The sequence below is a fragment of the Octopus bimaculoides genome, chromosome 10 (genome assembly GCF_001194135.2).
Source record: "Octopus bimaculoides isolate UCB-OBI-ISO-001 chromosome 10, ASM119413v2, whole genome shotgun sequence".
Classification (NCBI taxonomy): Eukaryota; Metazoa; Mollusca; class Cephalopoda; order Octopoda; family Octopodidae; genus Octopus; species Octopus bimaculoides.
The window spans coordinates 33,666,344-33,683,058 of NC_068990.1; the positions used below are offsets into that span (position 1 = coordinate 33,666,344).

At 35.0% G+C, this 16,715-nt stretch overlaps 1 protein-coding gene across 1 annotated transcript in view; it reads right to left on the reverse strand.

The window, feature by feature from the left end:
- Positions 1 to 108: 108 nt before the first annotated feature.
- Positions 109 to 16,715, reverse strand: part of LOC106877315 (cytosolic carboxypeptidase 6-like) — a 511,794-nt gene continuing 495,187 nt past the window's right edge. The window contains exon 8 of the mRNA XM_052971128.1: positions 109 to 441. Within this exon, the coding sequence (XP_052827088.1) occupies positions 237 to 441 (205 nt within the window). The 3' untranslated portion in view covers positions 109 to 236. The remainder of the gene's footprint in view (positions 442 to 16,715) is intronic.

Here is a 16,715-nt window from a genome sequence, read left to right on the forward strand (position 1 = left end):
TATATATATATATATATATATATATATATATATATATGCACACACACACCTATCATTGGTATTATGTTAAACTGGTGTATGTCCAAATTTAGCCAAATGTGTTTTTTTCAATATTTAGTTTTGTTTGTAGTAGCTGGTTTTTTTGGTCAAGCTATCAGATCTCCAACTGCTTCAGATGCCAAGATATCAAAACTTGTCAAAGTGTAGTACAACAGTTTTGCTATGGAATGGTAAAACTATGTTTTCGTTTTCTGAAAAAGCAATGTTTTGGACTTACGACACTTTTGCATAACAGCTACGATATAATTAAACAATACAAATTGACTTACCTCACTGTTGTCTGCTTCCATCAGGACATTTTTGGTTGCGTAGAGTGTTGGATGGGCCCAGGGGTTAGGTTCCAGCCAATGTCTATTCAAATCATAGCCCATCAATGAACACCTTGCCAAAAAAAAAAACAAAAAAAAAAAAAAAACAGAATAAAACTTGGTTTCACTGAAAGACATTGTAATAAAAAGAGAAAACAGGACTGAGCAAATAGTTTATTGATTACGATTTAGAATTTCTGAGACAAACCAAATGCTTGTGACAGCAGATTAAGTAGCTATAAACATAGCACAGACAGTACAAAGTAGTTGAGAGGGAAATGGCGAACTAAAACTGATCCACAACAGAAGTAGGATTGCCATATTGTAGAAAAAGAGGAATGCAGTAACTAAAGAGTCATCATTAAGTCAGATTTATGTTGCATCTAAATTGTCCATAGTCAATACGAACAGAATATTGATATAGTAATATGCTTATGTGTGTGTGTGTGTGTGTGAGTGTGTATTTATATATGTATGAAGAGATCAATAATTTTGACTTGATGTCTCAGATGGAAGATAAATGACCGACAGGTTTTCTGACTAATGTAGAATATGCTACATATATTTGTATATTTTATCAATCGTTTTCCATGAAATGCTAATATTTAGGCAAATCAGTAAAACCAGAAATCACTGAAATACTTAGCAAGGACTCCAGCAACAAGGTTTCAAACAACACTGATGATTATTTTCTGTATTAAGCATATGGAGCAGAGACCTATTGCAAATTTGACCAACAGCAAAATAATTATAAACACTTGTGGCATGGTTAGAACCATGATTGATATGCTACAGTTCATAGCAGACACTCACACACAAATACACGCATATGCACATTTATGCTCTCCACTATCTATCACTCATTGTCCTGACATCTAAATCAGCTTTTCTATAGGGCTATGGCATGACCATACTTTGAGTTTGTATCTCCAGTCTGAAATCCCCAATTTCTCCAGAATATCACTGAAAGCTATCAAGAGACATGCAACCAAGCAAGTACTCTCCATCAGTCACAGTATTCTGAACATCTTGCTTCTCTGCACATCAACACACTAAATCTTTTAATAATTAGTAGCTGATTTGGTAGGACCTCACATGATTATCTACCATCTTTCAAACAATAACTTAGGCCACCTTTTCTTAATTCAATTTCTCTATCACCCATTGACATGCTTATAAAATCAAAGACAGTGCAGCATCCATGACTTTCAGAACATTTCTTTCATGTCCAGAATTGTTGAACCATGGAGTAAACTACAAGTGTTGGTCGTTGGCTGTCAGGAACACTATATCCTTCAAAAATTCTAAGCTCCCTAAAAGTTATCAATTCTAATCTTGATGCACCATTGCAACCTTTCCTCTTTATTCTTCCTTTGCCATCCACTTTTTGTGTTTAATCCTGTGTACTGTGCATGTATTTCTAGCTTTCATTGCTGTCTTTCTTTATTTGACTTATGGCTGCTTTCTATCCCCTATTTTATCTATTCCCAACAAGTTGAATGCACCTGAGTACTGTATACAATAAGCTCATTATTATTATTATTATCATTATTTTTATTATTATTATTATTATTATTATTATTATTATTATTATTATGATATATAACAGTGTGATGATGATGTGTTGGCCATGATGTTAGGGAAGGTCTGTAAAGATCACACTGCATTGTCTATACAGAAAGTATTTTACTGAACTTCAATGTTCAGTAATTTGTGTGAAATAATCACAGAAGAAGTTCATGTAATTCCAAGAATTTATAGACTTATCAAACCAATACAAACAGAGAAAATCAAATGTGAAAATACCATCAGTTATGTACAGGAAACACTACAGAGCCTCATTGGTGTGTTGCAATCTCTCACTAACAATTATGTATTGAGAAGTTATTGATGCATTTAATTTTTCTTATTCCTTGTAAGCCTAGTACTTATTTTATCAGTCTTTTTTGCCAAACTGCTAAGTCATGGAGGATATAAACACACCAACATCGGTTGTAAAGCGATGATGGGACAAACACAGACACACAAATACACCCCCCTCACACACACATATATATGATGGGTTTCTTTCAGTTTCCGACTACCAAATCCACTCACAAGGCTTTGGTTAGCCCGAGGCTATAGTAGAAGACACTTCCCCAAGGTACCACACAAAGGGACTGAATCTGGAACAATGTGGCTGGGATGCAAGCTTCTTACCACACAGCCACTCCTGTGCACATACGTACATACATACATACATACATACATACATATGTATGTATGTATGTATGTAAGCATATTCCAATCTATACCAGCCAGCCAGCATGGAACATCATCACCGTTATTTTAATGTCCACTTTTTCATCCTTGAAATCAGTCAAATAGAATTTGGGACAGATTTTCTATGACCAGATGCCCTTCCTGTCACCAACCCTCACTTTTTTCCAAGCAAGTTAATATTTCCTTATGACCAGATATGTTTTCACACAAACCTGGAAAGCTAGCAGTATGATGGAAAGCTAGCAGTATGATGACACATATTTACAATTGTCACATAATGTCAAGATAAAGAGACAACCCCATCCACACAAACATACATGTACATATACATATATACAATTTCCATTTATTAAATCCACTAACAAGGCTTTGGTTACCCTGGGGCTATATTAGATGACACTTGTCCAAGGTGTCGTGCAGTTGGTCTGAATCCAGAACCTTATGGTTGCGAAGTAAACTTTTTACAACCCAACTGTACTTGCACCTAAGAACATAGATTTTAAAATAATGGTGATATATATATATTTCAACATGCATTCATGCATGCATGCATACATACATACATACATACATACATACATACATACATGCATATATAAATATATATATTATGCACTCACATGAAATAAAATAGCTCTTGAAAGTGGCTCAATCATCACTGGCAAATAGTCACATGCACATGCACACAGACACACACATCTTACTCTGTGATGACAATTAAAATTGTAGTAATTTCTAATTCCATAACAGCTCTAATGTATGCATGTATGCATATATATATATATATATATATATATATATATATATATATATATATATATATATATATATATATATACATTGAGCTGAATTCATGATACATATGGTATTAATAATGTATTATGTTATTAACTTTAAACTATTGAACTTCAGTGGAATGGATATGGTGCCTAACATCAAAATATTATTAAGTCACTGAATCATGCATTCAGTTTCTTCCATTAAATTAGCAGTTTTATAATGAAATCAATTTGTTTTCATATTTAAATATATATAGTTTTTGTCTCAGAAGGCATTGCCTATTTTGCTTAGCAAGCTGATTTACTCCTGATGACTACATGACTCATCATCATTACTGTTTAATGTTTGTTTTCCATGCTGGCATGGGTTGGATTGCTTGACTGGAACCGGCAAGGCTAGGGGTTGCACCACATTCCATAGTTTGTTTGGGCTTGGTGTCTATGGAGGGATACCCTTCCTAATCCCAACCACTCCACAGAGTGTACTGGCTGCTTTTTGCATGACCAGTGCATTTTACATGGCACCATCATCAGTGCTTTTTACGTGGCACTATCACCAGTGCGTTTTATATGGCACCATCACCAGTGCTTTTTACATGACACCATCACCAGTGCTTTTTACGTGGCACCATTACAAGTGCATTTTATGTGGCACCATCACCAGTGCGTTTTATGTGGCACCATCACCAGTGCTTTTTACATGGCACCATCACCAGTGCTTTTTACGTGGCACCATTACAAGTGCATTTTATGTGACACCATCACCAGTGCTTTTTATGTGGCACCATCACCAGTGAATTTTACATGGCACCATCACCAGTGCCTTTTACGTGGCACCATCACCAGTGCTCTTTATGTGATACCTTGGTTTTAAGATCTCAATTCTGTTGTGGTGGGCAGGTCTTCTTGACTGCTTATCTATACACATACATACATCACTCACTGCATCAAAATGTTTACTGTTGTATTAAACCACTTTAACAAAACTGCCACTGTAACAAAAAACAAGCATTATAACATAAATGGCTACAACAAAACAACTGCTATTATACAGAGGATTATAATAAAACTGTAGACTAGGTAGGTTGTGTTATAGAAAAATGCCTGTTATTTAACGCTAAGTAAAGAACTAAAAACAATCACTTAATCATAAATAGTTAGATAATAACATTCAGAATAAAATTTATTTCTTTAATTTGATAATGCACAATTAGATTTCCAATTAGATTCAGAGAAAACAAAGAAATAAAATCTACAAAAAAAAGGACATTAATTTCAATAAATACACTCTAATGGTTTTTCTAATTATAATAATTTTAATTATAGAGTAAATTATTAGACATTGCCTTCCTTATTTTAAGCTTCCTGAAGGAAACAGATATTTGAAAGTCAATTTAAGAAATATTTCAACATGTGAGTTATTGTATGTTTTTTTTTTTTTTTTTTTTCAAGCTGAAGTTGACCAGATACAACACTTTTAAACTACATGAAATATGATTTTGAATTGATGCAGTTATTATATATTTTGAGAAAAATGTGTATTTTTAGAGAGAGAGGAGAGGAGGAGAGAGGGAGAGAGAGGGACTGAGGGAGAGAGAGAAACAGAGCAATGCAGGCAGAGGTCAGAGAGTGAAAGTGAGAGACAGCAAAGATAAATGTAAACAAGTAAAATGTGAGATAAGTGATATCTTCCTCTCTTATTGGTGAACATAGACAGCAGGTCACTATTTACTTTGCAAGCCACAGGTAAATCTTATTTAATTTATGTTGCAAAAACTCAATGCATTGGGTCTGATGTTTAATAATTCATAATTGGTCCTTATACTAATTTCACAATATATTTTCTACGTGTTTTTTAACATGTCTCTTGAATAACACCATTTTTGCAATATGACATACGCACTTTACATACGATTATATATGCATCAGCAAAGGAAGTGAGCTGGCCGAAACGTTAGCACGCCGGGCGAAATGCTTAGCGGTATTTTGTCTACTGTTACATTCTGAGTTCAAATTCTGCCGAGGTCGACCTTGCCTTTCATCCTTTCGGGGTTGATAAATTTAGTACTGGGGTCGATGTAATCGACTTAATCCGTTTGTCTGTCCTTGTTTGTCCCCTCTATGTTTAGCCCCTTGTGGGCAATAAAGAAATAAGGAACATTAGCACACTGGGTGAAATCCTTAGCAGTATTTTGCCCGTCACTATGTTCAGAGTTCAAATTCCACCAAGGTCAACTTTACCTTTCATCCTTTCAGGGTCGATAAAATAAGTACCATTGAAACACTGGGGTCAATGTAATTGACTCATTCACTGCCCCCAAAAAGCTGCCTTTGTGGCAAAATTTGAAACCATTATATATACATTTTTTTGTTCTTTTATTCTTTTACTTGTTTCAGTTATTTGACTGTGGCCATGCTGGAGCACCGCCTTTAGTCGAATCAAATCGACCCCAGGACTTATTCTTTGTAAGCCTAGTACTTATTCTATCGGTCTCTTTTGCTGAACAGCTAAGTTACTGGGACGTAAACACACCAGCATCGGTTGTCAAGCAATGTTGGGGGGACAAACACAGATAAACAACATATACACACACATACACGTATATATATATACATATATATGATGGGCTTCTTTCAGTTTCCGTCTACCAAATCCACTCACAAGGCTTTGGTCGGCCCGAGGCTATAGTAGAAGACACTTGCCCAAGGTGCCACACAGTGGGACTGAACCCGGAACCATGTGGTTTGTAAGCAAGCTACTTACCACACAGCCACTCCTGCGCTATCAGAATATATTTGGATTTATGCCATGAAAATACGTCAGTTTCCCTCTTGCACATATGCATACATACAGATATACACATACATACACGTATATACACATGCACGTATGTATGCACTCACACATACAGGCTAAAGCATAGATGTACTAGTCTTACTTTTCATCCTTGTTTACTGCTGCTTCAACAAAATATGGATCAAATACATTTATTTAAAAAAATGGAAGACATGGATATAAACAATGATTACATAATATTGATTCATGTAAAGTAAAAGCTATAGTCATATCTTCATGTCTGAATGAATAAATTTCTTGAAGAAAAACTTGGGTGAATTCACCTAAATTCAGACACAGACTATTTGGTAGGAGGGGCATATATCTTCATAGGAGGAAATTCCACTAGACATGCAAATAATGCAAATGTAAATGGTAAAGATAATAGTCTTTATGTATTTGTTGATATAATTATTTTTTTGAAAGTAAACTACATGCATATGTACATTCATAGATACATAAGAAAATACATACATATATATATACATATAGGAATCTATCTATCTATCTATCTATCTATCTATCTATCTTATTTCTTTACTGCCTACAAGAGGTTACACACAGAGGGGACAACCAAGAATAGACAAACGGATTAAGTTGATTATATCGACCCCAGTGCATAACTGGTACTTATTTAATCGACCCTGAAAGGACGAAAGGCAAAGTCGACCTCAGCAGAATTTGAACTGAGAACATAGTGGCAGACGAAAGAAGCATAATATGCCCTGTTAACTGTGGTGCGGTTTGCCAGAAAATCCATCATCACTACTCTGCAGCAGACTCAAAAGACAGTGAGCATCACTTTGCCTGCTGAGGATTGGACATGAACCTTCTTTAGAGATGGTGAGTTATGCCTCCATTGCTTTGACTAGACTTTAGTTTCAGGATTATAATGATGGACCCATTTTTTATCCTGTGTGATAACTCTGCCAAAAAAAAGTCCCCCTCGTTTTCTTGGTACATTACCAAAAGTGTCTGGGAGCAATTGACACATTCCTTCTTCTGAAAAGGTGTGAGCATCTGGGGAATCCATCATGCAGACAACTTCCACATATGCAAATGGTCATGAATGATATTTTTCACGAACTCTACACTTATCTTCATTTCCTGGGCTAGTTGCTGAATAGATATGTGGTGATCCTCCAAAATGGTGGCTTCCAGTTTATGGATAGTGTCCTCATCAATGGTGGAATGTGATCGTTCAGGAATAAGAGCATTTTCCATGGATGTCTGACCACATTTGAACTGGCGATGCCAGTGTTTGACTACATTGTATGATGGTGCATCATCACCATAAACTTCTATCATCTCATTAAAAGTGTCTTTTGGTGTACGACCTTTCAAGTATAAGAATCTGATCACTGATCTGCATTGAACTGCCTCCAGTATAATAACACCTTAGTCCACTTCAGCAGCCATAAAAGGCAAACAAATACTAGTGGAAAGCTGCAATTTACAACGTGACATGTAAAAAAATGTATAATTATACTTGTACAAGTTCCGTTTCCTGCAATAACTAGAAGTGGGTCAGGGGAAATCTTTAATGAATACCCCTTGTGTGTATGCATATATATATATGTGTGTGTGTGTGTGTGTGTGTGCATACATACATATACATATATATATATATATATATATATATATATATATATATATATATATATACCTGCATACCTGCTTACCTGCCAGCATGTGCACACATGCACATACGCACACACACACACACACACACACAAATTGTTCACAAATGAGAGCAGCAGTGTGTCAAACTCTTTCATTCATCAAATGCTAACCATTAAAGAAAGGTTAATGAAGGTGTAGTAACACCATCTGGTGATGCTCCAGCATGATCACAGTTCTTGAGCTGAAATTATTTAAAGAGTAAAAGAATACATAAAGGGAGAGCACTTGGAAGAGATCTAATGGTTGGATACTTGTATAAGATGTTGACCTTCTACAGAAAGCCATTGATGTGTGTATTCAGAAGAAATACGGAAAGGATAACAAGGATATCTTGCTATCCTTGCTATTCAGAAGAACTGGAAAGGATAGCAAGGACGAATCTTGTAGCCAAGAATGAAACCACAGAGTAAGCAGAAACCTATAGGTTCATTGCTTTGCCTAAGCTAAATGTAACTACATTATAAAATCTGCCTCAACCAATTCCTCAAGGATCATCATGAGTGAGAAGAAGGGAGTGTGGGGTAGTGCTGTCTTAAGGTGTAAGCAAACCGGGCAGCTGCCCGGGGGTGGGGGTGGGGCTCATATGCTTTGGGGCCCAGTTCTGATTTATGTATGTTGTGGTTCACTGTCAATAAGTAATTAGTGTAGGATCCACTGGATTGATTTGCTCAAGGGTCTATACGGTTGCTAAGATGCCTCTGGTTGGAGATATGCCAAAGAACCTTTGATAGGCAAAGTTGTATTGACCAAAGTAAAAGACACTACAGAATCCTTGCAACAGTATGGCTTGATTATAGGAAAGTATTTGACTCTATTCCCCACCCATGGTCACTGAGGTCTTTGCACTTGGCAAAAATACCTGCTACATTAGATGCTGCCACTGAAAGGCTTACAAAAACCTGCTCAACAACCCTCACAATTACAGCTGAGAGTATAGAAGACATATCCAATGTGATAAATATTTGAAAGGAAATATCCAGAGAAGCTAATTTTCCTGCATTTCTGTTTATTTAGGTATTATATATGTTATTATTTCTTTTACAAAATTCCAGTGGCTACATGCTAGGAGCTGCAATTGCTGAAGATACCAATGTAACCTGTAATTTCTTTGTAGATGACCTGAAGTGCTATGCTAAGATGTTTACAATGCCAAAAACCAGTTGGAGTTAATAACATTTTCAGCTGACACACGAAAGGAATTTGGCCAAAGGAAGTGTTTGTATTTCATTGTTGAACATATAAAATCAGTCTCCAAAGCCTAGAAACTGTGCATCAAAAGTCGTTTTGTATCAACTGTTCAACACAAAAAAAATGCTACAAATATCTAGGCATTAATGAAAATTTATCATATGCTGTTGCTGTGAACAAAGAGTGACCTACAAATATTACATCAGACTTAGAAAATTATGACTATTGGAGCTCTCCTCCTCCAACAAGACAATATCCTACAGTGCATTTTCAGTACCAGTGTTGACAGCAATATTTGGGGGTATTTCACTGATCTGAAGATGAGGTCCAGTCCATAGATATTAAAACCAACCAGCTTCTAGCACCAACTAAAAACTCCCACAGAAAGAGTAATACCAATAGGGGAGACAAATGAGGTAGAAGACTGGGGTCAATGCAGACAGTCTTCAAATGTTGCATTAACATCATGATAAATATTATTAACATTTATAAAATGCTTTATTTATCCTAAATAATAAATTCTAGGCCAGAACTGTTCCAAAATTAAATAACACAAAATTCTTTATACTAATACTGAGTTCACTATGTGCTATGCATGTTAAAATAATTCTTCATCAAATTCATATTTCCCACTCCATCAATTGAATTTTCCTTAGATGCTCAATAAATGTCAATATTGTCAAGACTGTTATTCAGTTTAGCCTTCAACCTTTTCTTGTCCAGATCAATTGATCATATATGATCATCCACCAAGTCAAAACCAATCCAAGGTTTATATAGATTAAGCTACTAGAATATTCAGGGTTATCTTTGTTACGCTACACAATTATTTCTGCCCATGAAGTTTACCTTGCCCTATATCAGCTCTGATCCAGCAGACCAATAAGCAAAGGCTTACCAACACTGACCACCTTGTTTTTTTTATTCAGACACAGTTAATATAAGACTACATTATCTACGGTGGCTATTTTTTGATGGGAGAGTGAGATTTGAGGGAGATGTGACTGTTATTTCAAGGAGATTAAGTAGCAACTTAGAGAACACCTCATTTTTGTAGTAGATGTTGTTGTTGTTTTGCCCTGAATCAGATTGGATTTAGCAGCCATGATCAAAATACATTTCAAACATGACAATCCTGTCCTCTTTTGTATTTTAGGCACAGTTTGTCTAGGATCACATCATCCAATGTATCCGGTTTTAAGTTGTTAGAATTGTGATTTTAGTGTGAGTTGGCTGTTATTTCTAGCAAACAGAGCAAGCAAATGACCTTCCTCATCAGCTTGATTACAACATCACTGTTTGTAGAAATCTAATGTTAGGGTAGCCAGTGAGATATCCTAATGATAGCTATATTAGTCAGTGATGTATTCCAATGACAGCCACTTGAACCAGTCAGGGACCCCAAAGACAATAAACCTTAGCCAGTGAGATGTCCTAATGACAGCTATATTAGTCAGTGAGATATCCCAAAGACAGCTATATTAGTTGGTCAGTTATCCCAAACACAGTTACTTTAACGAGTGAGAAATCCCAATGTTAGCTATAATAGTCAGTGAGATATTCCAGTGTCAGCTACTTTAGCCAGTGAGATATTGCAGGGACAGCTAATTTAGCCAGTGAGCTGTCACAGTGGCAGCTATATTAATCAGTGATATATCCCAAAAACAGCTATATTAGTTAATGAGATATCTCAAGGACAGCTATATTAGTCAGTGAGATATCACAAACAGCTAAATCAATGTTGCAGCACAGTGTTATACCACCTAATATCAATACTTTTATAGCTATTCAAGGTAATAACACTTAGACTATAAAACAGTAAGATATGTAGTGAGCATAAGTTAGAAAAGAGATGTTAACACCAAGAGTTTATTGAAGTAAATACCAGTTAAAATACATTGATACAACAATTGATATTACGTATGTTTACTACAGAAATAAATTAACAGTAGCAGTCACAGAGGAAACTATGCATTGCTTCCATAGTTTTATCCAAAGTTCTGTTAGAAACACTTTGGTTGTATCAAGCTTTCTTCTTTCTAATTTATGTTTCTTCATAAAAATTTGAAGTTAAGCATTTAGCTAGCAATAATTCTTAATCTGCTGGAGAATTAGACCAGTTTAGGTTATTTAATTTGTTACTTTGTGTTTTTGTATTCTATCAATCATCCTATGTATGTACATACGTACATATCTATCTATCTATCTATCTATCTATCTATCTTTCTATCTTTTTATCTATTTCTTTGTTCTCCAATTCAACAGCTTAAAACACTGTAAACAATGTCTTCGATGCCATTATCAAGATTACATCTACCAGAATTGATCAAGCATGGATTATTTCCGCAGCATTTCAACAAATTACATGTGAATCTCAGCTTACAGTGAACATGTAAGTAGCTTGTGGATCTATCACTTTAGTTTTCACTACACAACACACACCTATTCTTGTACATAAACACACACACAAATTTACAAACAGGTATACATATGAAATGTTATATGCATGTATAATATATACATTAATACAAAGATATACATACACACATACACTAGTTTACACATAAGTGTACATTAATATGTATCAGCACACACACACACACACACACACCACATAATCCTCAAGATTGAATCTAGCTGTTGTATAGTGTAGATTTGTAAAACATTCAAAAACTTCCTTTAATTTTACTGCAGCAGCATATAAACATTCAATGATTAGATACATTCAAACTCACTCTCTCTCTCTCTCACACACACACACACACACACACATCCAAACACACACACACCTCATATATACATATATACAAGAACGGTGCAGGACACTTCACAGAATCAATCCTTGAAAGGGATATCAAGTCACCCTTCACTAACAGATTGAAGACAGCACAGACAAGTTAGAGGTGATCACTAGTGTAGCTAGGTGGGGGGTGGTAGGGGCGGCACTTTTTAAGGGGCACCGCTCTTGGGTCTGCTGTAGGTAATATGTGTTTTTTGTGGGGTCTGGGGGTGGCGAATGGAAGGGCGACCTCTGGTGGCACACACTCTAGCTACACTAGTGGTGGTCATGTCTCTGTAAACTGGAAATATAACACAAGGGATGTCTGAGGGGAAAAAAATCATGAACATTCAATAGCAGAACAGGAATGTTACTCAAAGAAATTGGGCAAGCCAACATCTTCAGCACTGAAACCTTGACTAAATAACACCTGTTTCAAAGGTTGGGCCAAGCTATGTGAATGACATAGGGCTGGTTGTTCAAAAAAATTGCATTGCACCTAACTAAATAACTGAAAGTACATGCGAGACAGACATGCTTTTATGGATATGAACTGTTAGTTAAGAATGTCAGGTAGTATGATTTGCATAGGGGCATGCCTTATGATAAGGAAGATTATGGAGGGATAAAACCAAACACTGATGAATACCAGAACTGATAGTATGGGAGTCTCAGAAATAGTTTTGTCAATGAAGCAGCCTTACATGAAACTTACCCTTCCTTGAAACAAGATATTAGTAGAGCCCATAGCTAGGAGAATCTTATGTTAGACTTAGTCAATGTCAAAGGCTTTACTAATGTCAAGAAAATACAACAGTCAATTGAAGTGTGATGTAGATGAGAAAATTTCCAGTAAATTTGGCTCTAAAGGGAACATACAAATTGAAGAAGTGTGAGTCTATAACTGTCTCCATTACTTTTGAGATACAATAATCACTTGCCATATCGTGGTTCACCCATCGTGCCCTGAGTACATCGTAGATTTTTCTGGTCAATATATGTAAATTTATATTGTGGACTCCTCAATATATTGCAGGTTTCTGCAGCCGATAGGTATTTATATTTTTTCAGACTTTAATTATTTTTGTGGTAAACTAAGCATTTTCAAGCCTAAAAATTTATAAATTACTAAATGAAAATGCAGTATAGTACTGCACTGTATAACACATGAATTAAAATATGTTAAAAGAAAATACGTAGTGTACCATAGATGAGTAAACAAAGAATCGCATATATTGTGTGGAAAACGAAACTTGGGAAGTGAGTGCGTGGTGTTGCTTTGCATTTATAATTTAAAAAATATATACAAATTATAAAAATAATCATAAAAACTATACAGTACAGTACTGTTTCTACTTAGTAGATTTTCACCTCTCGCAGGGGTTTTTAGAACATAACACTCATGATAGTCGAGGGATTACTGTATTAGAAATGAGGCTGGTTGACAAATTGTTAACAGGACTAAAGATATTGCTCTTCTTGAGAATAAGACTTTTTGTCTAATTAAATAGGTTCTGTAAGATAGAAGCTATTATCTAAATACATAAGTGCGCTCATATACAGAAATATACTCATATTTATAAATATACACACTTGAACAAATGCACATTCATATACGGATACTAATACACACTATGTATATAGAGATATGATTGAAGTTCATGCAACTGTCAAGAGAAATATTATCACAGTTATTTAAATTTCATTTTACGTGAAGCAAATTGAGTAAATCTTATCAATTTCTAGCTTTTTTTTCAAATTCATTAATTTACATTTTCCATGCTTGCTTAGTTGGGCTGGTCTTCTAGTTTATCCCTATCAGATATCAAGAGTGAAAACTGTTTTCTGCTATTCAGGTCAACTGAAACAAATAGCGTTGTGTGTTTGACTCAGAAACTGGACCCAGTGACAACTTTAGAAAGGGTTGAACTTGTAATTATGTAGTACAGAGCAGTCCAGAATTGTTAACCTCAAAGCCACTGTACCATTCACATTATCATATAAACAAAATAATATATATGTGTATATATATATATATATACTGATATATATGTGTATATATATATATATATATACTGAAATATATGTATATTGAGTTCTAACACTAGGTTATTAGCATCGCAATTCCTAAGCGAAACATATCGAAATATACACACACACATACATGCATGCACACACACACACACACACACACACACACACACACACACACACACACACACACATATATATATGATGATGATGATGATGATGCAATAAGAAATGTATTTATTCATCTAAAATGATTCGGCAATTAATTTTCACTCCATCTGACAAATTATCATACACAAATGAAATACTCCCCATCAATCATTCTTATACTTTCTCAGTCATCCTATATACCATTAAATGATATATTAGTGGTGACTAAATGATCAATTAGTACAAGAAATTGATTTTGTAAGGAATGTTATTTCAGAGGAAATATTCCAAGATATTCATCTAAGGAAATCTGACACTTTCTTGACAAAACAGAGAGTCTGGCCAGCAGAAAATATCTTCAGACAATGAAATAGTTGATTGCCAAGTCAGCATTCTTGGTTATTAGCAACATCTATCTCACCACTATGAGAAAGTTTGAAGAGTTCATGGATTTTAACCTTTGTTTGTGAAATGGTTTCCTGTAGCAGAATTTATTCGCTTTATTGCAAAAATACAGACTAGATCCTTGGTTCCTTCTCTGCTGACATCAACCTGTATATATTCAAGACAGACATCAGCTACTACATACTCTTAAGTGAAGGAGAGTCTTGCATAGCTTATGGCCACTTCCCTTTCTTCTTGCACTAATTTATAAAAGAATCCTAGAATGCTTTGTCTAAGCTGACTGTTTGAATTGACATTTCTTGGAGTATAAATACTAGAAATTTATCAAAAATACATTTCAGTTATTATAAAATTGCTTTACCTACAACTACCAATATTCTTTTCTACTCTAGGCACAAGGCCCGGAATTTTTGAGGAAGGGGCCAGTCGATTAGATTGACCCCAGTACACAACTGGTACTTAATTTATCGACCCTGAAAAGATGAAAAGCAAAGTCAACCTCGGTGGAATTCTAAAACTAACAATGTCATTAATATGAATGTTAGTATAGATGTAAATGTTCATAATTACTGCTTATTAATAACGTTTCAAAATTTTGGGCAATTTCAAGGAAGCAGGTAAGTCAATTACATCGACTCCGGTACTCAACTAGTACTTATTCTATCAACCCTTATAGGATGAAAGTCAAAGTTAACCTTGGCAGCATTTGAACTCAGAACATAAAGATGGATGAGATGCTACTAAAAATTTGGCCCAGTGTGTTAGCAATTTTGACAGTTTGCTGCCTTGCTGCATATTAAAAATAACTTTTTATATAAAATCATATGGAATTAAAAATAAGTGATTATGTATATATGTACATGATTAAGTTGTTGTTGTTGTTGTTGTTATTATTATTATTATGCTTGTGCATGCTAATTTAGTTTGCAGGTATTTTATTTTGATGTTTGGTGACAACAAAATCCCCTCAAATCTTAAGAATCTTCCTTAGGATTCTAGCAGAATATGGGATGGCACTTTTCTGCAGGTCAACAACTCATCGTTGTCATCGTCATTGTCATTATCATCATATAGGGGATGAGCTGGCAGAATTGTTAGTATGTTGGACAAATTGCTTAGCAGCATTTTTCCCAACTCATACCATTTTGAGTTCTTATTCTGCCAAAGTCAACTCTGCCTTTCATACTTTTGGAGTTGCTAAAGTAAGTACTGGTTGAATACTGCGGGTCAATGTAATTGAATCCCCATTTCCCCTCAAAAAATTGCTAGCCTTGGGTCTAAATCAGAAAGAATTATTATTATTATTATTATTATTATTATTATTATTAAATCAAATTGGAGCCTGGTGTAGCCATCTGGTTCACCAGTCCTTAGTCAAATCGTCCAACCCATGCTAGCATGGAAAGCGGACGTTAAACGATGATTATTATTATCATTATTATTATTATTATTATTATTATTATCATTATCTATTATTCTTAAGGCAGCAAGCTCGAAGAATTGTTAGTGGCATTTCATCTGTCTTTACTGAGTACAAAATCCACTGAGTTTGACTTTGCCTTTCATCCTTTCAGGGTCAATAAAATAAGTACCATTTGAACGATAGGTTTAATGGAATTGACTTAACCCCTTCTTGGAATTGCTGGCCATGTGCCAAAATTAAAAAGAATTATCTATCATTCCCTAGTTTTTTAGATCATGTTTTCAAAACAATTATTAGTCAAATTAACTGATTTGTAGAAACAATAACCAGTCTGAACTTCATTTAACCGGTTGCAATGCCTGGCTTTCTGAATTTTTTAAAAAACACATTTGTCTTAGAAATTTATACTGTACATTCCTAAACCATCGTTCATCATAAATATTAGAGTTCAGATTTAAGCAGTACATTCCTTATTTCAGTTGAGACAAAACTTGTGATTGTTAAACAGCAATGGAACTGACTTAGCAATCAGCTATTCCTTAATATATTCTATGTGCTTTTTACAATGGTAGCAGCATATAAGAAAAGTGCAGATTGACAAATTTCATCTTTTCTGCTGACTAACTTTAGTCATTTAACTATAGAGAAAGTCATTTGGATGCTGCCTTCTACACATGAGGTGGTTTTTGTACAGGTGACTGGTATCCCAAATCTATAATAGACATAGGTCATTGGTTGGCACTCCGTCGGTTACAACAACAAGGGTTCCAGTTGATCCGATCAATGGAACAGCCTGCTCGTGAAATTATCG